The following is a 25,007-nucleotide window of genomic DNA, read 5'->3' as shown; positions in this document are numbered from 1 at the left end:
TATTTTATAAAACGTATAATTCTACCGATTAATTTTTATTACCGTCTTATCAGTGTTTATAATATCATATAGTGAAAGTATCGCCTATCAAAACAAATATACAGACCTACAAACTTATATGAAGAATGGGATGGGGGAACCACTGTCGAAAACTACCCAATCACGACTCGTAACTGGCAAAATCTGACATTCGAATGACGTTTTTCAATATGGCGTCCTAATGAAGCGCTTACTTTCATAACCGGCTAAACCGGTTTGTCGAGTATTTTGAGTTGGGTATAGGTATATTTTGATAAATATATTTGTCTACCATAGTATGGTCTGAGTTTTAATTTTAAAACTCGGCTAAATACGTCGATATTAATTATTAAAAATCTACCTTAGTTTCAAAATCGGCTAAAACGGTAGTAAAAGATAGATAAATTGAAATAACATAAATTATGTTATTTAAATTTATTTCAAAATTGCATACAATCATTTTAGCCGCTTTTGAAAGCAAGCGGTTTCTACGGTAGTTCGTAGTTCCATTTTTGGCCATTCTCCAGATAAGTTGTTGGTATGTACAACAATATTTTTCAAATTTAAATTTAAATTAGGAATGTGTACTGTCGAGAGAAAAAAACAATAGAAAAAAATGAAAAAGTATTTTCTATATTAATTCTTGTAATCTCAATTCCTATAGGCAAATAGTTTATCGATTAAAACAGGAAAAAACACACTAATATTCTTCGGCTTTATAATAAATAAAAATTTGTTCATGCACAAAAGATTTTCTTTTGAATATGTTTTCTAATTCGAATAATTTTAATGTGTGCGTGTTTTTAAGGGCTGTTTGAAGAAGATTTATTCAGCCGTGTCTAATAACAAAACTGTTCTAGAAAAGTTTAAAAAATGAATAAACAATTTCGTAACGAGTATTTTAATACCGCTACCACATTGTATTGGTTTTGGGCAACGTTTAATTTTATTTTCAATTAAAATATTCATAGATCGAAATAAATTTCGATTATCTGCAAACAATAGCGTTTTTTTTACATATTCAATCAGATGAAAATGCCCACCTGTATGAAAAAGTAGATTGTTTTATAAATCGAATTAAAATATTCTTCTTCATATCAATACAATTGAGCTAGTGTTAGTAACTAAGGTAAGGCAGTGGCGAAGGGCGAAGGTAGGCTGTTAAGTTCCGCCATAAATAGTGCACACTAAACTTTGTTAGACACGTATTTGTTTTTATTAAAATTACAGGTGGTGTTGGTTAGTTTTTAAAATTCAATTAAACCATGCTAAAACTAAGCCATACTAGACAATAGTCAAAAAATACTCATCTAATATAAATATCTAAAATTATGCAATTAAATCATACAAAACTGTGTATATTTTATAGATACAATAATATTTCTATCTATTATAGTTTGGTTTATGAAAGGCATCGAAAACAAATAAGTATGAAGGAAAAAGTGTGCACAATTTTGTCGTATCGCGCAAAAGTATACCAAAATTATTATGGTTTGGTTAGGCAGGGTTTAATTGATTTTTAAAAACTAACCAACACCATCTGTAAAGTGTAATCTTAGTTCAATAAAAACAAAAAAGTATGACTAAAAAGTTTAATGTGAACTATTTATGGCGGATCTTAACAACCTACCTCCACCATTCGCTACTGCTGTGAGGACACCGCATTTCGTATGAATATTAATAATTGTTATTTTGGCGAGAAAGACGTGGAAACGCAGAAATGGTAAATAGAAGATTGGAATGCAGTTTCCTCTATGTTATTAGCTCCATTATAATATATCTGTAGTAAGATGCCAAAACATGATAAATGTCCGTTTTTTGAAAATTGAGTTATGTATACCTTCAAACTCGTCTCAGTGAGATCTACGAGATATCAAAATATGACATGTCTAAGTCTTATAGGTCTGGAGAAAATATAAACTATATCAATATCTGATATGTTCATTGTTTGAATTTCTTTTTATGTTTAAAATTGCACTCCTGAACATTTTAGAAAAACGGACATATCGTGTTTTGCCATCTTACTACAGATATAACAATTTGATTTTTAAGTAAAAAATCATACAATTGTAACATTTATTATAAATCAGACCGTATTTTTTTAATCCATTTGTATTATTTGATAAATACAACTGTAACAAGATTACAATGGTACGAGATTACACGGTTACAAGAACTGAATGCATAACATGTAACCTAAGATGTATATTTGGATAATGCAACTATTTACTTTATCATAATCGTACCAATTTAATCAAAATCAAATGAAATTATACCTAAGAATCATTAGAATTGTTATTTATTATTCAAATTTCAGGGCTCGAAATGGACCGGAGCGCCGTTCCTGTTCGTGAAATTGGTAAAATTATCCCTCTGTCTCGTGGAAAAAGTAATTTGACCGTCTGAGCTAGACGAGTCATATAATAGAAAATCTAACACTTATTTTTATGAAATTCACGTAAAATTTGTTAACTATGTAAATATCTTCAGAAAACTGTTGAGCGCTCCGGTTCGTAAACTTTTCCATTTCGAGCACTGTGACAAATTTCAAAGTATATTCATTGACTACTCGTTCAGAAAATAAAATTTAAGAATTACAACCTAATAAGTAATATGGGTAAAATGAAATGACTAATAATGCTTCGATGTCTAAAGAATGCCGCAGGCAAAATATTTTATAAAAGTAAAACAAATTGCAATTTTGCACAAAAGAATGATGAATTGTATTATTTCCAAAAAAAATGGCAATGTAATACATTGAGTAACATTGGTGTTTGCTATAAGCGATGTTCAATGTGCATTATTACTGGAAAATTTACACATTTCTCTGTAATATATATGTCCTTTATTATATTCTATATAATATGTAAGTGCTTATAGATATGTATATCAAAAGTATTTAGTGAACAATGGAGGGATTGAAAAAAATCTAAAATATAAAATATTCCAAGATTCTTCAAGAACTGATTTGGATCTGAATACTAAAAAGCACATTAATTTTATATTTCAAATACTTTACCGTGTTACTATTGCGTTTCAAATGTATTTTCTAATATACCTAAGTAATTAAATTTGTGTGTCGTAGATTTTTTACTGTGATTTTAATGTATCTATTCTAAGGAAAATGATTGTCATCATACTAATGCAAATTATCATGAAATTAATTAAGTACATGAATGTATTTATTTAATTTATCATTATATATTATACATAAATTTACTCAGATATCTATATACTTATTAATTATATATTTTTTTAATTATAAGACACTACTTGTGTACATATCGACACAATTTTAAGCTATATTTTTTAAGAGAGCAATATTCATCACTATATTATTCATCATTCAACTAATAAATATAATTTTATTTCACGTGAATAGAGATTGAGTGAATGTATGGCGTGAATGAGATTAAAAATAAATTCAAATAAGTAATTATTGCATACTTTTATAATAACATTATATCATTATGAATCAATGGATATTTTACTTACATAATATTTAAATATGAACAGATCTACTTACTCATGTATTTTTTTAAAAAATCTAATACAATGACATTTAATTTTGGATACGTATCCAAAGCATGAATATTCGTAATATTATAAGTAGATAGTTCAGACAATATCTAAAAACTTTTAGGTGCATAACCTAAACTAACTTGACGTAATATCGATAGAAGTGGCAATCCAATGACAGAAAGCTTAGTCTGCAATCGACCCTAACCTAACCTGATACAATGAAAAACAAATATAATTCGATTGCTTAGAGTTAAAATATTGTATCTCCATAAATCATAATATTGAGAAAACTGCAATTGAAAGTTTGCAAACCTTGGAAATTGTGATATAAAAATAGGTATATATCTTTGAAATAGTAGGTTTAGAAGATGCAATATTTTAACACATAAAAATATAGACTACATTTGGTACATTTCAGTACTTAACTCATTTTCGACCAAAACTGGAGATACAATATTTTAGCTCTAAGCGATCGAATTATATTTGTTTTTCATTGTATCAGGTTAGGTTAGGGTCGATTGCAGACTAAACTTTCTGTCAATGGATTGCCACTTCTACAGTGTCTAAGTCTGATGATGTCCATGAATATCGTTGTCACTCAGTTAAAAGTCTCAATCACCAGATATAACAGTTCTGAGTTACATTTAATGCAATTTTATTCTGAAAAAAAGTATACTGCACACTTTCAACAAGACATGATACTTAATAATATTTCTACCAAAAAATACGAATTTTTACATACAGTTAAATTTTCTAAAAGTAATGTATCAAAACTATGCTTTTCTTGATAGTGACTTTTGCCTGAACGGCGACGAATTGATTCATAGATTTAATAGTTATTAAAATATAATTTACACCTACGGGAACTTTATCTTTGTTATGGTAAATTGTATTTATTACTAACATACTATATACATATTACTAACATACTATTCTTTAACACTTTATTATAATTTGCGTTCAGCATTTATAGATCAAGGGATGTTTTACCATATCTGAGATAATTAGCTTAAAAGTTGTCTTTTTAACTTTTGTTTGCTTAATTATCTACATTGACGGTTTTACTACCAGATTGCATATTAATTCATAATTTGTAAGTATCTATTTCATATTTTATAATTCATAATTCTTTTTTATGCTTCGCTTGATCTGTGAATACATAATGCAGTTTAACTCCGTGCCCACTTAATATTAAAAAGTTGATGCATTAAGAAAATATCAATTACTACATAGGTATCAAAATATTATTATAATATATTTAAAAATATGAAAAATTCTCTTGAAATATATAGATATTTTCTGGCTGTAAATTAGAATGTGAGTGCCTCTTCCATTATGAAGTTCTACAAGACGTGAGAAAAATGTTCAGGTTGGATATAAATGTAAGAAAAATGTAGGGTCCACATAATAGAGATGTCAATTTCCAGTCTATTCATTTACTTGCCCTTGTCATACACGTATAGGTATAATAATTATATTCAGAGACATAGTATTTTATATTAATTAAATTTATCATGTCTGGTAGTTAACGAGCTTTGCCAAATAACAATAAAATTATCACCTTATTATTAACAACCGAATCAGATCGGTTGCTGAAAATCTGTAATGTATAATTTATTTTAATAAAACGAATAAATGTAATTAATACCTTTAATTTTTTCCACAAAGCAAAGTAACTTATATATTTACATAATATTTTAGGTATTTGGTGTTAGATAATAATATTCTTTTTTGACATCTAGCGCAAGCTTACACTAGGGCTATAAATAATTAAAACATACTAAAGCGAGTTAATTATAACTAATATTAGATTTACAATTTTTAATATGTGGAAATCATTTTTATGATAATTATGCCAAAGTATTGGGGCGACAACTTTACTTTGTGTAGGCATTAATTGTAGTCAATTATATATCGTAACTGTTGTATATATTTCTACTTAATTATATCATTAATTTAAATCACACTGTTTCAATTATTCTTTAATTTTATTTATAAGTCTGTACCGTTTGGTTTTGCAAGTATATAATAATTACATTTAATGAAATAAATGAACCCAGAGCACTGATTCATTTTAATACTCTTAGTAGGTAACCTCTTCTCAGATTCCAACATCAACTATTCAATAAATTCTGAACTTTCTTATAATTTGTGTAAAATTCAAATAATTTAAGTATAACCATGTGACCAGTCTATTGACATAAGAATGGTATCAATAAAAAGCTTAATAAAGATATTAATAATTACCTAAATATGTATTACTTTTGCCGAGAAGAAATATAGAATCAGACTCACCAATCTGTTCCTTCAAATTTTTAGGTTACATGTGCATAAATGGTTATAGGATATGACATACATTTTGATATATTGATAATAATATTAATACTATCGACCGAAGGTACTTGTTGGAATTTAAATTTAAACTCTAATTGATTTAAGTTTTGTACTATTCCATTTGAGTCGTTTTTTGCGACCCGGGTAGAATTAATTGTACACAAAGTGTTTATTTGCCTTTTGGTGAGTTCACATAGTGCCTGAAGATGCCGAAAGGCGAAACCTGGGTCGCAAAAACGACTCAAATGTAATTATACAAAACTTAAATCTACTAGAGTTTATATTGATAATACATTATTTATTTTATATGTTTACTTTCAAAATAAACAAGAAAAAAATACTTTGGCACCATGATGTTTAAAATTCTGTGCAGTTGGTATTGTATGAAAAATGTTTGAAAATATTCACGTTATTTAAATTATTGAGTCGTCTGACAACACCACTGATTTAAGTCCTCAAGGCAATACGTCATATTCTGCTTTTTATTTTTAATCAATAAATATCTCCATCGACATTAGGAATAAACTATTTACTTATCTCCCAACTTGCTTGTCGGTTATTGAAGAAACCCTTCTTCCCTACCCTCTCTATAGAAAATGGTTTTCTTCAACGTTTTTGGTCCCACGTAATTGACACCCAGTAAGTACAATATAAATGTTTTGATTTCATTCCTGCTTTAATTTTGGATGTTACATTTTCTCTTACAATACTTACTTTAAATTTGAAGTTAGGTACTAAATTTATTTGCTTACTTATTCCCAGCTAATTATTTATCCAAACTTTTTGGTGTTAGACTTAAAGTAAGACAGTATGGTGAATAAATCAAGCTCATTAAAAATAAAATACTAAAATATCAATGTAAATAATGATTAATATAAAAAAAATGATTAAATAATGCTGAAGTAAAAACACCAAATTAAATATTTACCTAAATGCTTTAAGCTTCAGTTGGCGATAGTATTTTGATGTTACTTTACGATGAAAATAAATTAAGTAGATTTTAAAACAATAAGATTTTATTCTTGGGTAGCCATCTTGGATTTCTCAAATCCTCACAATAAATTAATAATCGTTCGTCTGCCCTAATAAACAAGATATTACGATTCCCATATTACTGAATCCTCTTGGCAGTAATAACTAATTGGTTAATTACACAGAACCTGTCAAAATTTCAAGATCACAGATGATAATTTAAAAAAAAATCAATAAATTTGTATCGAATGTGACCATTATAAATTTATTATAAACTTAGTAACAATATACTCTAAGGCTTTTCAATTGCCATACCGTACCATAATATTATTCATTCATTTTAATTATAATATCTAATAGAAAACTATGATTATAATCATTATTAATTATAAATATAGTTTAGAATAAAATTATGTAGAATGTTTAGTGTGTATTGTATTTTGAATGAAAGACCAATTTTCAATTAATGTGTACTATACGAATTAGATAACGTAAGCATATGAATAACAATTTATGACGTTTATGTACTTAAAACATTATAAATAATATTCTGAACCTTCTTGAATTCAGATGATATTTAATATATAAATGTTTACTGTATATCTGCATCATTAAAATATGAAAACAATGTCTTATATTTTACGAAATTTCTTCCATTTTGTTACACAAATCAAAACATCTGTATAATACCATAATAATATATTTACCTAAAATCCTAAATCGTCTGTTTTCAACTTTAATTATCTAGATATTTTTTTATAAGCCATGCTTATTATATGAATTAATAATAATATGGAGATGAGTCTAATAAGATCTCTTACACACACACACAGACACAGTCATGTTTATTAACAGCGATTCAAACGCTCATCAGCAACGTGTTTGTCTATTGTCATACATTTTGCATGCGTGTAGCATCGCGACTAGATAAAAGTGTAGCTTATGCATATTTGATGCGCTCCTAAAAACTGTGTGTGCATAAGAGGTTTGATGAAAAAATACATATTAAAACTTACAATAATGTTACATAGATGGCAATAGTATTCTGAATTTGAATCACAGTCTCATTCAGTGAAAAATTTAGAGATTATGGTAGTTGTCACAGTAGTTAATTATTATTTTCCTTAAATAGTATGCGTCTTATGTGTTCTTGCTTATTTTCCACTCTTGTTTATGGTATTACGTCACACTGTATTATTACTAATGAAATATTAATAAAACTAATTCGTGGCTCGAATACCTTTTAGTATTTTACATTATTTCAGAGTGTTCGGGACCATTTTATAAATTGTGTTATATATTATCTTACCTACAACTTCGCCTTTAGACTCCCTCCAGACTTTTTACATTCTAACAGACCAGTAGTTTAAAAAATAAAAAAAATATTTTCAACTGTAAAGTTTTGTCGTCGGTAACAATAAAATTGCTTATGTTTCAAAATATTCATCTTGTTATAATCTAAAATAACCTAATGTATGAAATATAAACGTATTTTATGACGAATGGTGTAAATAATATAAAATATTATAACTTTCTTTTGATCCTGTAATATTATTATTATTGACTATAAATTATTATCCATTATCATATTATTATACTGTCTAAATAAAAACTACTGGATAAAAAATGGGTTTTTATTAATTCAATTACATTATAATATTATTCTAATATGACAATAAAAAAAGCAACCATTGATTTAATATTCTGCTATAGTAAAATTGGAAATAACAAGTCATACTTGCTTGCACATCAGTCAATTTATCCTGTGCGCGAAAGGAAAGGGGAGATGAGTCTGAAAAATTGAAAAATGAGTTGATTACATCAAATTATCAATAAATCATAATATTATGTCACACCCTAGTAAAATACTGTCGTAATACAAAATTATCATTTTGGAGTTGTAATCTTTATGGATATGGTAGGATTCGTTTTCTTTTGTTATTTTAATAAAGCACATTCATAATATATGTCAAACACAAATAATGTCAGCAAAAAAACACTTAACCAAACTGCCTGTGGGCAATATACGATTCTTGTTTGTAAAAATGTCTCCAATAGCGCAGCGAAAAAATCAAACCTCATTGCTTAATACAGTGAATTATTACTTTTCAAACACTGTTCAATTGACAATGAAATACTGTTGTAACTAAGTTACGACACCTGAAGCTATCTAAAGTTTCCCAACCTTTTTTCACCTGCGGACAGGCAAAAGTAGGAGAAATATTTTGGGAACTCGTATTAAAATTATATTGTTACTTAATTGAAATAGTTAAAAACTAATCAATCAGTAAAATCTGCGACTGCATCTTCACTAGAATTATTGATAACAGTAGCTTCAGTATTGTTTCAGAAAGATGAAGTGCTGCATTGACATGTACCTATTCTGTTTTTGTGTTTCGTTTTTATTACTGATATATTCAAAAAAATCTTCTCACATAAATAGGTACCTAGTTGAAAATATGGACGACACTTTAATATCTTTGTAACTAACAATGTTTGTATTTTAGGTCTTGAGCATTAATTGCACATGGATTGACGTCTTCCATGAACAGATTCCTTTTTTTGAATAAGGATTTTCTTGGATTTTTTGGCATAATATACGTTTTACAATGGAGGACAGCCGAGACAACTATTTGTGGACCAGCCAAAAAAATTTACGGACCAGCACCGGCTCCGAACCAGCGAACTATAAAACAATGATTAACTACAAATAATATCCTAATAAAATACTGTCGTAATTCAGATATTTTCAAAAATGTCCGTTTTCATATGTTTAAAAAAATGGGAAATATGGTTGAAAAGATCATACATTTTATAAAAACAAGTACTAATTTATACATCCAGACTTTTCCCGTTTCAAAGAATAATTGAAAAATTTCAATCTTCAAAATGGCTCGCTCTCCAGTAAAATGTAATATTTTGGGTTACAACAATATTTTACTGAGATGTATCCATAAGGGAGAATAGGGACATGTGGAATCAATGTCGCTGACTTGGTAAATTTTAGACAGAAATGTATAAAATCACACACAAAGTAAAACACGATCATCTTTTGGCTATTCTGAAAGTAACGAGTTCAGAGTTATCTCCTTTTTCTTTTCACATACATTGTTATTCCCTTTTGGATGAAAAAAAATATTCAAAAAGCCGATTGGATTACAGGGGATAAAATGGGAGGAAGAACTGAAAAAAATTTTGAACAAAAAAAAATTACTATAAACTGTGTATTGATACACCCCTGTTACAGGCGGGCTTCTCCCGGTGTAAAATAATCATTTAGTAGCCCAAGTCGAAACGTAACCCTGACCTCTAGAAACGGCTTCATAAAACATCTAATCTGATTCCTTGCTCAACCACGTAAGTATGTTTTTATTTATAAGTAAGGGCCTTCGTCCGGTGTGTGAAAATCACATATTGGGCGGAGGTGTAATTAAGATAAATTTAATTTAATTTAAAAAGTATAAATGATGATGGATGAAAGCGATAATTTTAAGACTAAATATAAGTATTTAAATATAATAAATTTTGCCGCGCATTGTGCGTGAAATCCTCGCGCGCTGGCGCCAGGGTCAGGCTCGTGATTCGCCGAATCAAAGATCACGCGATAAAATTTGGCCAATCACGAGAGTCCTTTTTGCTGGACGGCGTCGGTACGCGAAATTTAAAAAGAAAAAAAAATTAGTAAGCGTCCCCTTTCCGACATATACGGACCTGCGTAACTAATTGCAAAACCTAAACATGTAAAGAAAGTCTAAAATATAAGGATTACCAAGTTACACGAGACAGACGTGGTTTTATTTAATTCCACCCTCGAATATATCGTACTTTTCTTTTGTGAATCCGGGGTTCGATGGACGCCTGAGCTAGCCGCTGGAACCCCGGGGATCTCAGTATACTATGTAATAAAAAGCATTTCAAGTTATACACATTTATATTTTTCATGAAAATTTATGTTTTTTAAAATAGAAAAACTATAAAAAAAAATATATAAAAACTATGAATTATTCAAAAATCTGAACGGTGAAAAATTGAAAACTTAATAAACTAAATGATAGTGTTCGGTTATCAGGAATACAGCGGAAAACACATTTTGAAAATACCCGATATACTGGATTATTTGTTAGTTTGGGTTAGTTTAGGTAAGGTTTGGTTAGGTTAACCTAACAAATAATCCAGTTTATCGGCTATTTTAAAAATGTGTTTTCCGCTGTATTCCTGATAACCGAACAGTACCATCTAAATTTTAATAATAAATATACTTAACCATAAAAATAATGTAATAATAAAGTAACCTATGTACCAAATATGTGACAAATTCACATTTTTTTTACAATTGTAAGTTTATCTTTTTAATGTTTTCAGATACATACTTATTAATTATTAATACAGTTGAAATTGTAAATTATCAAAAAAATCTCTAATTGCAAGCTTCGTATTTTTCCGCTAGGTTCTCTGTTGGCATATAGGATTACATTCCTATTTATGACATCTGTGGAACTTTGTTGAAAGTTATTAACAGGTGGAAATTTTGATTGATTATGCGATTAAAGGAAATATTATTTTTTAATCTGGCAACACCGCGCTGCACGCACAAACGTCAGACCGGTCAAAGTACGTCATCGCAATATACTCAAATAGTTTTGACAGTTTTCTGAAAAGACGAAACACGCAAAGGTATCTCGTTCTGGATAATGATTGTGTTTATAGGAGTGCAACATAATTATTCAGTCCCAAAGTTAAATTTGGCGGCATGACATCACATCTTCAAATTTAATACGTAAATGTCAAATCGAGTAGATATCTCGAGCGAGTGAATTTGTGTCGAAGCAATTGTTTTTATAAAGTGTTCACTTGTCTTATTTAAATTAATTCAAGGTAACAAGCGTAACTGTATATTTGATAATGAAATTAAATACGTGTTGACGTAGTTTATTGAGAGCGGCGTTTTGAGCAAACTAGTTTTTCAATTTTATTCAGCCATTGTCGTGTTATTAAATAAGCAGGAATCCGGTTTGTTTTTTCAGTGAGGATGACATTCTAATAATATTATCTTATCTCATAATACATTATGCATATTGCTTATATTTTTAAATTTCAATGACAATAAGCTTTGATAATCAATTTAAAAATTCATTGATGTTGATTGTTGATCTATATCAGTTCATACCTCAGAGCCAATGTGTCATAATATTATGTTAAATTTTGCCCAAAATGAATTAATAACATACCTACCTAAATTATCATTATTATCTTTCAGATCTAATTCGCCTATTGAATCAATTGATAAGATAAACATTATAATCATGACAGCCTGCAATGCATTAAGAAATATCCCTGACAAATCTTAAATTGTGTGTTCCCGAAAGTATTCTTTTTGCACTCGAGATATACTTTCTAGCTCTCAAGTGTAGATATAAATTAAGCCGGATATAATTAAAAGATATAAATCCCCGATGAGTCGAAGATTTTCACTTCTGAAGCCATAGGTCATGAATTCAAGTTCCGCATCTGGCAAATCCACTTTCAATTTGTGTTTGGATCTATTCCGTGTACCCAATGGGTTGAATAAATATTTAAGTAAGAAATATATGTTAAGAATCCTCTTCGGAAGGTAGCCAGTGCTAGAGCAGTCATATCTAAACATTAAGGCCATCCGCTCACGCAGAAACTAAAATCTGACGAACTAGTTGGTAATGAAACTCATAAACTGGCCAGTGACTGATGCTTCCAATACGGCACTACTGAAACCTAATAATCTCATAACCTCAAACTGTCAAACCCAATGTTTTTCCTACTTCATTCTATGTTTTTCCGTAATATCTTTACGGGAATATTCTGGCAGCGTCTGCAACATATTTTAAATTAAAAATCGGTTTGCCCATCTATAACTTTTGATGTCTTGCTTGTTTATTCAGTCCAATACAACCAGTTTTGGTAAAAAAATATGATTTTTCATGGAATCTACTGATATAGGTACCACTGTTTTATGGGTGACTGGAAACTGAGACAATGAGACTAGCATGTTGCATCTCTTCGGTTTCGGTCGCGGACGTTTTGAAACTGAGATACTCCAGTCTTGCCGTCAGTGAGCCCCCATTGAAATACATAGCTAGATACTGGGGTTTCAGTCTCGTCTTTTTTGAGTATTCACATGAGCGATGACCAAACGCTCTTTAAATAGGTAGTTATTACAAAAAATGGGTTATGTTTTGAAAAACAATACAGTACTCTCTCAGTAATCCGCCACCCCAAAAACCAGACAAGTGTTCAATTAATGAAAACGGCGGATTATAATGAATACATACAAAATATGGTAAAAATTAAAATAGGTATTTCATAAAAATAGTTTTTTTGAGAAATTTGTACTAGCAAATTACAGTTTTATTTATAATCAAAATCAAGTATTTACTAAATTATACATATTTATAAACTAAAAATTAGACAGTAAATCACTTGACACAACCAGTTGCTCAGTGAGGCAGATATTCTTGAATGACTTAGGATTCCTGGCTTACGCTAAGATCAAAATCTTCATTTTGTGTGTCCCGGTTGCATTGGAGCACGGCATAATTGTGATACGGTCTTTGGGCACTTTTCTCCCTGGTACATTACTTTTTTCACGATGAACGGACATTTCCGAAGGAGAAGTTTCCAAAATAAACCTGTTTCATCTGTGTTGTATATTTGTACACGGCGGACTACTATATTTGACAATCAAATACTGGCGAATTATACAGCTTCATTTTGTGCTTTCAATTAGTAAAAATAACAGCGGATTATAGTAAATAGTTGTCTGATAATCGAGCGGCGGATTACTGAGTGTACTGTATTCATGAAACGGTATTTATATAATCATGCAGCATGGATAATTAACAAAATTTTGAGGCTTAAAACATTTATTACGTTCAAAAAGTTTTCAAAATAGTAGTGGTCTAATCCCACCCCATTCTATATTATTTATTTCGTTATACATTTAAAAGAGTTTGTCTTACTGATCACACTTCTGTTGGATAGTTTGACACATCATAAACTAAAAACAACTTTCCAATTATTAACTTCAAAACAATGTACTTGGTGATTGATATATTATGTATTTATTGGCGAACAGCAAACAGAAAATATTAAAAATAAAAAAAACTCATTCTAATTCATTCTTATACCTATGCTCCATTTAGAGCAAAAATGTCGAAAAAACCTATGCAGAAAATATTACAATTTTATAATCACTAATTGGCATTTAAATTTTCCAATAATTAGAGAAAGTATCAACAACGATTTCTTATTGTGAGAAAGGTACCGATGCCAAAGTATCGCAGGAACGGTACTTTTTAACTGCCCTAACCAGCTAGGATCCACTTGGGATTATGGAACCCATTATGATGTATTTTTTGCATATGTACTAAATAATTCCTAAACATGTTATTACTTTGTTTCAGACTGATGAAATTAAGAAGTGGGATTGAGTCTTTTTTATGAACTTTTAATAATGGAGTCTCCCAGTAGAATATTATTTTAAAAATCGTCACGTCATACTATTGAACATCGTATTAAAAAGTAGTGAAAATCTCAGGACTTCAATCAACGCAGAAAATACACCATGGATAACTTAAAGTAAGTAAGAATACAACTAAAGGGTCTTTCAATAAGGACGCTCGATTTTTAAATGTTAATAAAACAAATTGTATGTGAGATATCGACTCAATTTTTTTTTTTTTGAAAGAATATTTTATGACATTAAGTATGGAATATAACGTCGTTTAAATGTCCGCCGCGGCTTTGCTTGGTGGCACGTATTCGGGAGGTCCAATTTTCGATGACTCTGTCGGATAAATCTGGCTGAATTTGCTGTATGGCGTTCGTTATGTTGACTTTGAGGGCATCAATTGTTTGAGGTTTATTCGCATATACATGTGGTTTAAGATAGCCCCAAAGGAAGAAGTCTGAAAGCGTTAAATCGCACAATCTCGGTGGCCAGTTCACGTCGCCGCTGCGCGAGATGACCATGCCCTCAAATCGCTAGTGCAGAATGTCCATCGTGGCATGTGCTGTGTGGCACGTAGCGCCGTCCTGTTTGAACCACATGTTATCTGTATCCATATTATCCAGTTTAGGCCACAAGAAGTTGCTTTTGCAATGAATTCATTCATCTGATCTTGACAGCATTTATCAAATATACTAAAAACACTTATGAATTCTTGGCATACAACTAAAGATTAATGATAGTCAATATTTATCGTCTCACATGTGAAAGTAGAGTGATTCCATTGGTTAGGCCATGTTTCAATAATAGAAGACATTCAACTACCCTAGAGGCCTCTCGTCAATAAACTGAAAGGTAAAAGGGAGATCGAGTGACCCTCACTGAGTTGGTTGGGCTGTGTTGAAAGAATCACCACATCTCTAAATCTCGTGCAGGTTGATAGGAACTTGGGGCAGATAGTAAGAGGTGAAGACAGTCATGACCCACGTTAGATTATAGTACCAAGGATGACAAATCACCTTTTTTTCACTTAGGCATGTACGTAAGTATTAATTGACTTCAAAAAACGTTTACAGAGCTATGTAAATAAAGATTTGGAATTATGTGCGTAAAAACTCTATAATAATGTTTGTCAAGATGTAAAAATGTGTGTATGTATTCGTCTGCGTTTCCCAAATACTTTTAGTCACGGAACCCTGTAACATGTTGTATAATATACTGGAATCTTTTTTTTTTTTTTTCGACCATGTCCGATCCTAATAGGATCATATGGGCCTCCACAGAGTAGAGGTTTGTATTGACAGATTTTGTTTTTACGAGAAATGGATGTCAGCCACTTGCTCAACCTATTAGGTCCATACCCTGACTCACACACAAATAGAAAAACAATATGTGTACTTGCCAGACCCAGGATTCTAACCTGGGACCCATGGCATGATAGTCCAACGCTTAAGCCGCGCGGCCACCGTGGATGTCAAACTTTAATCTTTAGTGTAGCACAAAAAAAATTACCGCTAATCGTTACTTTCTTAAGTTAGAATTCTTTACGAAAATTCGTAAGTAAATGGTAACTTTCGAGACAGTGAAAATATTTTATCTCTTGTAAAAAAAGTATTTACATTATTCCTTGTAGTGATAGAATATTAATATACTTTTGTTCATCGATATTTTATAATCTAGAAAATATGCCAACAACTCTTGCCGCTGTTAAAACATTCTCACGATTCCACCGAACATCTGAATGCAAAAAACAGGGCCAAGTGGTGATTACCACTATCTTCACATATCACGTGAACTGTTACACAATAGTTAACTTTTATTAAAATTAATTCTTGGTACCACTTAGCACAGTTTAAAGTGTGAACTAATTTTGGTTTCTTCAATCCTTTCGACAAAATCATATTTACCCATTGAAAACCAGCAAGCGACCCTTTTTTATTTTACTTCACAGAAGCTCATTTGGGAAACGCTGGTATACACACATGAATAATTGAGAAGTCACTTTTTACATTTCCTGGTTATGTTCTTATGTATGTGTCTTTATATTTAATCAAGGTCATTATTTTTTTTTTATTATCTATTGTATAATTATTATGTAAACAGTGTCCCACCCAGACCATTACATAATCTATCTTAAATTTGTTTTCAAATCTTCTAATACTGTTTACACTAATCTTACAGTTCCACATTTCTATAATGAAATCAGATTAGAGACCATCTTCATTCTTCCATTCTACGCAGTGTATAGCCCTTCACTGCCATATTATACTACAATATAACTCGATCAATTCATTGCTCTCTAATCCGTGACAGTTTGGATTCCCTGGCTGCAGCCCATGAGCATTTCAAACACTTGACAACATTTATTATACTGCATATGCCTATTTGTTTCAATACTGCCGCATCTCATGTGTACTTGGATCCTGAGCATGGACTCAATGGGTCGAACAAACAGCTAACACATTTTGTGTAAAATAGTGTAATAAAATAATCTCCAATGCGGAGGCCAACACACTTTTCTCTTCTACCATGTCATATTTCTCATTAATTAAGATCGTTGAATCCATGGCCTGAGCAAAAACGAACCATAAGTGCGAGTGAGTAAGCATTTGATAGAATTTCTACGGCTGAATTAAATATTTTTTCAAAACGTCACCGGTAAAAATGGATTAAACTGACTACATTAATTTAAAAACTGCGAGCGTGTGTTGCTGAAATGTATTGTTTTTATCTTAAATATAAAGTAACGCTAATTATTTTAGTTAGTTAATTAGTAGAACATATTGTTAACTATGTTGTGTTTAAATTTGGTAGCCGTACTGAGAAGCAATGTTTCATAGTTAAGTTCATAATAATAAAATCTAGGCTCTAGTGTGCATTATACGCATGAAACATGGCTTCATTTTGCCGAAAAATAGGCGCTCTCTATATATCATTACTCCGAGGTTGAATCGCTCCTCTTGTTTTACCTCTTAGTGATTTCTGCATTCCGTTGTCCGCAGGGCTGAAGGTATATTATATTATAGCGTGCTTTACCGAACCTGACCATCAAGTGAGAACCCTCCCTCTTCTGGGATGACCCTCGATGTTTTTAGTGTATTCTAATCAAGTGTGTTCTCAACCTTATCCTATTAAATAAAGATAAATGGCTTCTAAAAAAAAAAAATTATATCTAAGTTATATTTTAATATTCATACTTTTTCTAATATTTTAAATTAAGCAATGTCTGGTTTCAAATTAGCATTAATTATAACACTAAACAACATTTTCACAACACAAAATTCTTTGACTTCACGACGTGAGTCAAAATGTTGTTTACTAATTGAAAATGTCTATAAAGATGTAACCAGTCTTTTGTTACATTAATAATTGTGGGAAAAGTATGAAAAATAAAATATAACTACATAATTTTATTATTACTAAACTATTTGTTTTTATAATACTATGTCTTGCCATGGATTTTATCATGTCTGTTAAACAACATTTTTTTCCTCAGAGTTTATTTGTCAACATGGAATGTGGCGACGAATTTCCCCCACCAGGACCTCAACAGCCTACTTGGCTTTCCGTCTGTACCGAACAAGAGTCGGCCGTTACCTGACTTGTATATGATGGGGTAAGATATATTGAATTTCAGTGATTTACACTAATAAATTAGATAGATCTATCCTAGGCAACGTTCCCTCTAATTTTACTATTATGTGTGCGGATCATCAACGCATCTGAGCAGTGGTGTTAACTAGGGTTGGTGTCACCCGTCAGTGATGAGCCGTCACCCGGTGCGGTAAATTTACACCCCCCCGCCCCTCAAACACACATACAATTTTTAAAACTTATATTTTAACTAAAAAACACTGGTTTCTGGCACATACACTTTTACCATTTAAAAAATATTGTAAGAACTGTGATGTTTCCACAATAAGGACCACTATGAGACTGTACTGACAATGTTTCTTGCAAGTTGAAACATGTCAAAGACTAAGAAATGTAGAGGACCCGGCACATTAAAATTCATCGCGATAGAACGGGACGGATATAGTGATCCTACTCGATGTAAAATTTCACTTGCGTGCTCGCGTTTGTCGCACTTGGCCTTCGCCTTCCTAGAAATGAGTCGAAGAATTGTGCGTGTGATGGTTTCGTGCAATCGAGCAAAACTAAAATCTGGCAAAGGAAACTTTCTTTTACAATATTTTTGTGTGGGGAATGAAAACATGTGTGCGGACACATTTCGGTAGGTGTGCGTACCCACACTCGTACACCTTACAAGGAACATTGATCCCAGGTCAAAAAATATATAGACAGAAGATCGATATAGACTAGTTGACTGATTACTGATGAATAGTAATTATTTCCTAAACACTTAACTTCTCCAGATTCCAAGAAGTGAAATCACAACCACAAAACAGAGTAATGGACGCCCTCTTCTCCGATCCGTGGACCACGGCCGTCAGCAAGATTCTTCACAAGCACGATTACATCCGGGTCAAGAGCATCCGACTTCAGGGGCTCGTGCTTCTGGTCTTTTCACTCCGGAAGCACCTTGTTCATCTGAGAGACATTGAGACCCAATATACCAAAACGGGCTTTGCCGGGATGTGGGTGAGTCAATGCTGTCAACTTGAATTGAATAATATCACCCCTGGAAGAATTCTATTGACATCTTGTAATATTTATAATATTCTACTGCATGTATTCATTTCCATGTTTCAATAACACCTTATGACATTAGTTAATGTAATGATAATTCTGTTACCAGGGCAACAAAGGAGCGGTCAGCATCCGGTGGAACATCTACGGTTGCTCAGTTTGTATAGTCAACGCCCATCTCACTCCACATGATCACTTGCTCGACGAGAGAGTTGCCGACTATAACAATATCATCAAATCAAACATATTCCATGTGCGGGACACTAGCAATATTATGTATCATGAGTGAGTTTGAACAAAATTTTGCAAAACGAATAAATCAACGAATCAGATATGTTAATTAAGATCTAAAAAATTTTTTAATTGCGCCCCTCTTTGGAAATTGCCATTATTTTAGATTTTGAGATAATATTGATTCAACATGATTTTTAGTGCCATCTGTTGTCGAAACTAAATAATAATTTTTACCTAATATGCCGACAAATGTGTGGCGCATCATTTGAATTGATTTACTGAAAACTAACATTATCACGATAATACTTTTTATTACATTTATTTTTAGTATTTAATACTATAATTACTGAAAAAAAGACTAAATTTTGAAGAACCTAGAAAACACCTGTTCGAAGAATTATATATACATATTGGACCGAATGGGATTCAAACACACATCTTTCACTTACCTAACAAATCGTCTCTGTTATGGCAGAACACACTAACTGGAGAATACTAGTTTTGAGTAATTTGACTTTGAAGTTGTTAAAATGTTTGGAATGGTCTATCATATGAGTTTATTAAGTAATCGTAAAAAGGATGACTTTAAAATAAAGACTGTTTATTTATTAAGAAGGTTTCCAGACGGCAAAGTTTGAAATAAGGAACATTTTGGTATAACTAACTCAATATGTCATTTTTTCGAATTAGTGTCTTCTGCCAGAACAGTGACGAAATGCTCGTTCACCAATCAATCTATCGACCCCAGTGTTTGTCTTCTGCATAACTCCTAATAATATCCAATCCAAAATGTTTCAAATTCGGTCACAAAATGATTAACATACTTAATGCCATTGGGAGTAATCCACATTTTAGTTTTGGTGTCCTTCGGTGGCGAAGGGTGGAGGTTGGCTATTGAGATCAGACATTAATATTGCAAACTAAACTTTGTCAGTCATATTTATTTATTTTCATTAAACTAAGAGGTATTAAACAGATGATATTGGTTAGTTTTTAAAATTCAATGAAACCCTGCCTAAAACAAACGATAATGATATATACATATTAGATAAAAAATATTCTTGTCTATAAAATATTTTAAATATGCCATTAAGTCATACAAAATAGATATTTTATAGATCGAATAATATTTCTCATCTATCATGGTTAGGTTAGGTTTAATCGAATTTAAAAAAAAACTATCTGCAATTTCTTTTCGAAGTTCAATGAAAATAAATAAGAATTACAGACAAAGTGTCCATTATTTTTGTTGTATCTACACAACCTACCACTACTATTATGGTTTGGTTTAGGCAAGGCTTAATTTAATTTAAAAAATAACCAATATCATCAGTAATTTGTCTTATTAGTTCAATGAAAACAAATAAGTATGACTGACAAGCACTGGAATCTACACAGCATGCCTACCTCCACCTTTCACCACTGGCATCCTTGCACTTGCTAAAACAGTACTCTTGATCCTGTAGCCGCTTCTAAAACCTTTTTCAATTCAGTTCCTCTTTTTCTTTAAAGTTACGTATTTTGGCTGGGCGATCTCAACTTCCGGCTGTCTGAAAAGATGTCAGACTCTCCCGAGAGTATATCAGAAAGAATAAAGGGGGCGGAGAAGGACGATTACAGCAGCCTTCTGGACAATGACCAGCTACGGATGGTGATGGCCACCGGAGACGCCTTCTCTGAACTTAAAGAAACACTACCCCGCTTCCCGCCCACATATAAATTTGAAATTGGGTCAAATGAATATGACACAAAGTAAGTATTCATATAATTTTGAATCACCCTATAAACAATCTCAAAAAGTTCCATGTATAGTGCGAAATCTTTACGGTGATAGGCGGCGGCTTGGAGAATTACATCCCCTCCTCTCGCGTTTCAGTACTTTCAATACTTCGAAATCGAAAACCATAGACAAGATACGACACGAGCGCCGCCGCCAGGTCACACGTTGAAAGATTTCGCTGTCTAGAAAAGCTTTGCAAATATTTTTAGAAATTGGCAACACTATAATAATATGACAAGATTAATTGACTTAATTGAAGATAATCCAATAATAAATGATAATTATTACACTAATGATAGGCTATTTAAAAAATAGTAGAATCGTCATTGAAAAAATCTAATACTGGGGGGAAACAATTATTTCAGGCTATTGGTTTCAAGAGGGTTGTATTAACCCTTTCTAAGCGTTACAAATCCCGACTTAGTACAACAGTGCGCGTTGTGATTTCAAGCATCAATAAATCGTAATAAATGTCAGTCAAACATACACAAATAGAGTAGTAAAAAATCGGAGTCAAGTTCAAAAATGATTATGACAGAACCTAATATTTTATGTGACTCTAAAAATAAACATTCGTCGCCTAAATCTGATAAGAAATCACGAACAAGACTTCTTCATTGAAAAAATGCCAGCTTACTCGAGCGGCGCCATGACACTTACGAAATGGTGCTGGACTAATGCGTCGATGACAGATTAACAAGTGTAAGAACAGTTCAGTATTCTTATAGTCTACCGGCTACCATTTCGACAAATATGTCATACACATAATGAATAATAATATGGTTTATGACTTTTATGAGCATTTTTGTTGAGTGTGTTGAAAAAATATCAGTCATAAATAACTCATTTTTATAGCATCCAGGACATCTCAAACTGTGTAACTTTTGTTTGAACTCGCATACACATTGCAGCACTGCAGGCCGAGTATAAATAAATCATCCTTGAGAACTACTGGCTATTTGAGAGTGATGTACTTACCACCAGTGCCTGGTTTGTACCTACCATTGACCCCGAACTGAATGGAATCGAATGACACATAGTTTATATAACAGAATGGTTTATTTTTCGAATACCTATTACAATTCGTAAAATATTAAATTTCAAACACTTTTTGCACTTCTAAATGCTTTATAGTCACCACAATTTTATTTTCAAGTTCATTTGTTTTTTTTTTATTATATTACTTCAATAACCTGGTACTAGAATAGGTAATCTCTTATTTTATTATAATGACGTGATAGTAAGTAACTCGAGTTATTTTCGACTATAAATATAAGAAGAATTCTACATAAAAAAATAGTAGTCATGAATCAAACCCTTTTGAATAGTATTACGAAAAAAATAATTCTCAAGTGTCTGTCTCACACCAGCAGACGATGATTTGCCGCGCAGTGTATAAAAATTCAGTAGCGCGGGATCTGGTGTTTGCGTAATACGACAATTTCCGCATTTATGCGGGAACGGGCGTCTGAGTGTTCGTGTCTTTTCTTTATAAATGGCTGATAACTAGGGTAAATAAATAATTTTTGTCTGTTTCACCTAATACTATAACCAGAAAATAGTATTTAAAAATGTTAATCAATGATAAACAAAGAGACATATTAAATCGCGGACTTCTAGGTATATTTAAATGACACCTGGTTCAAATTATTTTCCGAAACTATAAACTCGCGGATAATATACTGGCAGATAGGCGAATGAATGCAATCTCCAAAAGCATTCCTTTTGTAAAAATATTTTGTAAATTCACTTTGATCAATGTAACTTTCGAATATTCTATTTAACAGTTTACGCACCAAATAGTTTTTCAATCACTAAAAAACAATATAACTTATTATATCGCAAACTCGTATCGTTACAAACACGTCAGTCAAATGTCTTCGGCGCACATGCACTAAGAAGCGATAAGACACTATATACGCGGCAAATTTGAATTGGCCCGATGACTGATATATTTTTATTCAAGACACGCTCCCGAAAAATATTTATTTAAATTAGATAGAACAAAAGTTTAGGCTATCCATTGACAGATGTCAAGAGAAGGATGATTTTTGAATAAATTAAATCAATATTCGAATTATTCGCGCCTGGCGGAAAGCAGTACTAGGCAAACGAAAATTGAAATGACTTTAGTCAGCTGACGCGCGGATGACTCACGCGTATAGGCTGACTAAAGTCAGTTGCCGCGTTAGAAAGGTTAACAGATTTTGTTTTTACAAGAAATGGATGTCAGCCACTTGCTCAACCTATCAGGTCCATACTCTGACTCATACACAAATTGAAAAACAATATGTGTACTTGCCAGACCTAGGATTCAAGCCTGGGACCCACGACGTTATAGGCCGACACTTAAACCGTGCGGTTATCGCTATCAAAATCTGTCAATCAGAAATTCAGAATAAAACTTCATGTTATTATTCTCCACATGTGTCAAAATTATACATACATTCTCAAGGCTCTGGCACACAGAACGCGATCTAGTTGTATACACACGATTGCATTATCCCCGCTACCTGCATTATCCCCGATGTGTCGCAGCGAGCTAGTCGTGATCGCAGCGGGCAGCGATTCAGTTGTACAAAATTACAAAATCGACCAGACCTTCTGTGCAATGGCGGAAGAAACGGAGTTATTTATCAAAAAGTGAAAAAACATGTTTATTTGTACGACACGAAAATATAAAAAAAATCTATCTTCATGAGATTAAAGCTCAATACTGAGGCGGCGTAGTACTCCCCAAATCTTTCCCTTTTCATATTGATGTCATGTACCCAACATCATCTTTTTTTTCTATTACTTCATAGGGCTAATAGAAAAAGGAGTTGCTCCTCGTCCAAACTACTCATTCAGAACAAAAACCGTTAAAAAAAGAATACACATCTGCCCTCTAGAAAACAACCACGATATTGGATCGCTCCCAAAGGTATCACCGTCTGTATGACGTTATATCGCTGCCCGCCGCAATAGATTGCGTTCTGTGTGCAGAATTACATCAGCCAAACGTGATTTTGTGTCGGTGCCTTTGGTTTTATTTCTGTGCATATTTCTATGTTGTATTCCACAACCTGCCGCCATATGCGTGATTGAATGATTTTTAGAAAATAAACCATATTTATTTTATTGCATTTTTCTGCCACGACTTGATCATTGTCCCTAACAGAGTCAGACAAACTTTGGGTACACCATTTTGTCATCTAAATGTGCAAATTTTTTCAATTATCAGGAGGCGCCCGGCCTGGACCGATAGAATCTTATACAAAGTAGTCGCCGACAATTATGAGAATGTCACTCTTCGAGCGGAGCAGCTCAACTACCACAGCCTGCCGCAGTATACAGTCAGCGATCATAAACCGGTTGTGTCAGAATTCAACATTAAGGTACTTAATTACGATTCTCTTATTGTATTTTATGAAATCATCGTAGGCCTTCTTTATTTGTGGCAAGTGACTATCTCTAATACCTAGCTAAAGTCAAAGAAAGTGGAAGAGCTTGATTCAAGCTTGATTTGATATTTTATATTTGCAATATTTAGCTATTAGCACTAGGCATTCGCTGTGTACAGTAAAGACTTTGATTTAACAGACTTCGAATTTAACAAACAAAATTTCCTGTCTGTATCGCTCGTAAATAATGTTCGGCGAATGTCTAACAAGTAACAGCATTCCGCGCAGCAACCAGTTCTGTTGTTGCGTGGCGTGACTTTCTACAGCAATTTTATTTTAACAGGCACGTCTGCCGATGTTCTGTCATTTAAACTGTTTTTTTTGTGTTTATAAATCTAACAATTTAACTGTTTTCAAGAAAATTGTTTGTTTAGTTAAATACATACATCTCATAACTTTATAATAAAAAACGGGTAAATATTTTTGTAACATACGCATTCGGTAAACCTACTTTATTATATAACAGACTTTCGACTTTAGCAGACACCTCCTTACTAGAATCAGTCTGTTACATCGAGGTTTTAGCCCAGTCGCACATTAAAAATCGTCTCGACTGGGATACGGTCATAAATCA

General features: G+C 32.0%; 2 protein-coding genes across 2 annotated transcripts in view; one reads left to right on the top strand and one right to left on the bottom strand.

The window, feature by feature from the left end:
* Positions 1 to 25,007, bottom strand: part of LOC147073988 (uncharacterized) — an 895,029-nt gene that overhangs the window by 538,284 nt on the left and 331,738 nt on the right. Inside the window, exon 3 of the mRNA XM_085944298.1 lies at positions 10,154 to 10,741. The gene's annotated coding sequence lies outside the window, so the exon portion shown is untranslated. The remainder of the gene's footprint in view (positions 1 to 10,153; positions 10,742 to 25,007) is intronic.
* The window catches only part of LOC147073993 (inositol polyphosphate 5-phosphatase K-like), a 34,298-nt gene continuing 20,736 nt past the window's right edge, over positions 11,446 to 25,007 (top strand). Inside the window, exons 1-7 of the mRNA XM_085944289.1 lie at positions 11,446 to 11,721; positions 14,283 to 14,457; positions 17,823 to 17,942; positions 18,703 to 18,928; positions 19,086 to 19,261; positions 20,723 to 20,962; positions 24,214 to 24,367. Coding sequence (XP_085800415.1) covers positions 14,444 to 14,457; positions 17,823 to 17,942; positions 18,703 to 18,928; positions 19,086 to 19,261; positions 20,723 to 20,962; positions 24,214 to 24,367 — 930 coding nt within the window. The 5' untranslated portion in view covers positions 11,446 to 11,721; positions 14,283 to 14,443. The remainder of the gene's footprint in view (positions 11,722 to 14,282; positions 14,458 to 17,822; positions 17,943 to 18,702; positions 18,929 to 19,085; positions 19,262 to 20,722; positions 20,963 to 24,213; positions 24,368 to 25,007) is intronic.

This window comes from Rhyacophila brunnea, unplaced genomic scaffold (assembly GCF_057557595.1).
Source record: "Rhyacophila brunnea isolate RB1 unplaced genomic scaffold, BYU_Rbru_1.0 scaffold_17, whole genome shotgun sequence".
Lineage (NCBI taxonomy): Eukaryota > Metazoa > Arthropoda > Insecta > Trichoptera > Rhyacophilidae > Rhyacophila > Rhyacophila brunnea.
This window is presented reverse-complemented; position numbering and strand designations above follow the sequence as displayed.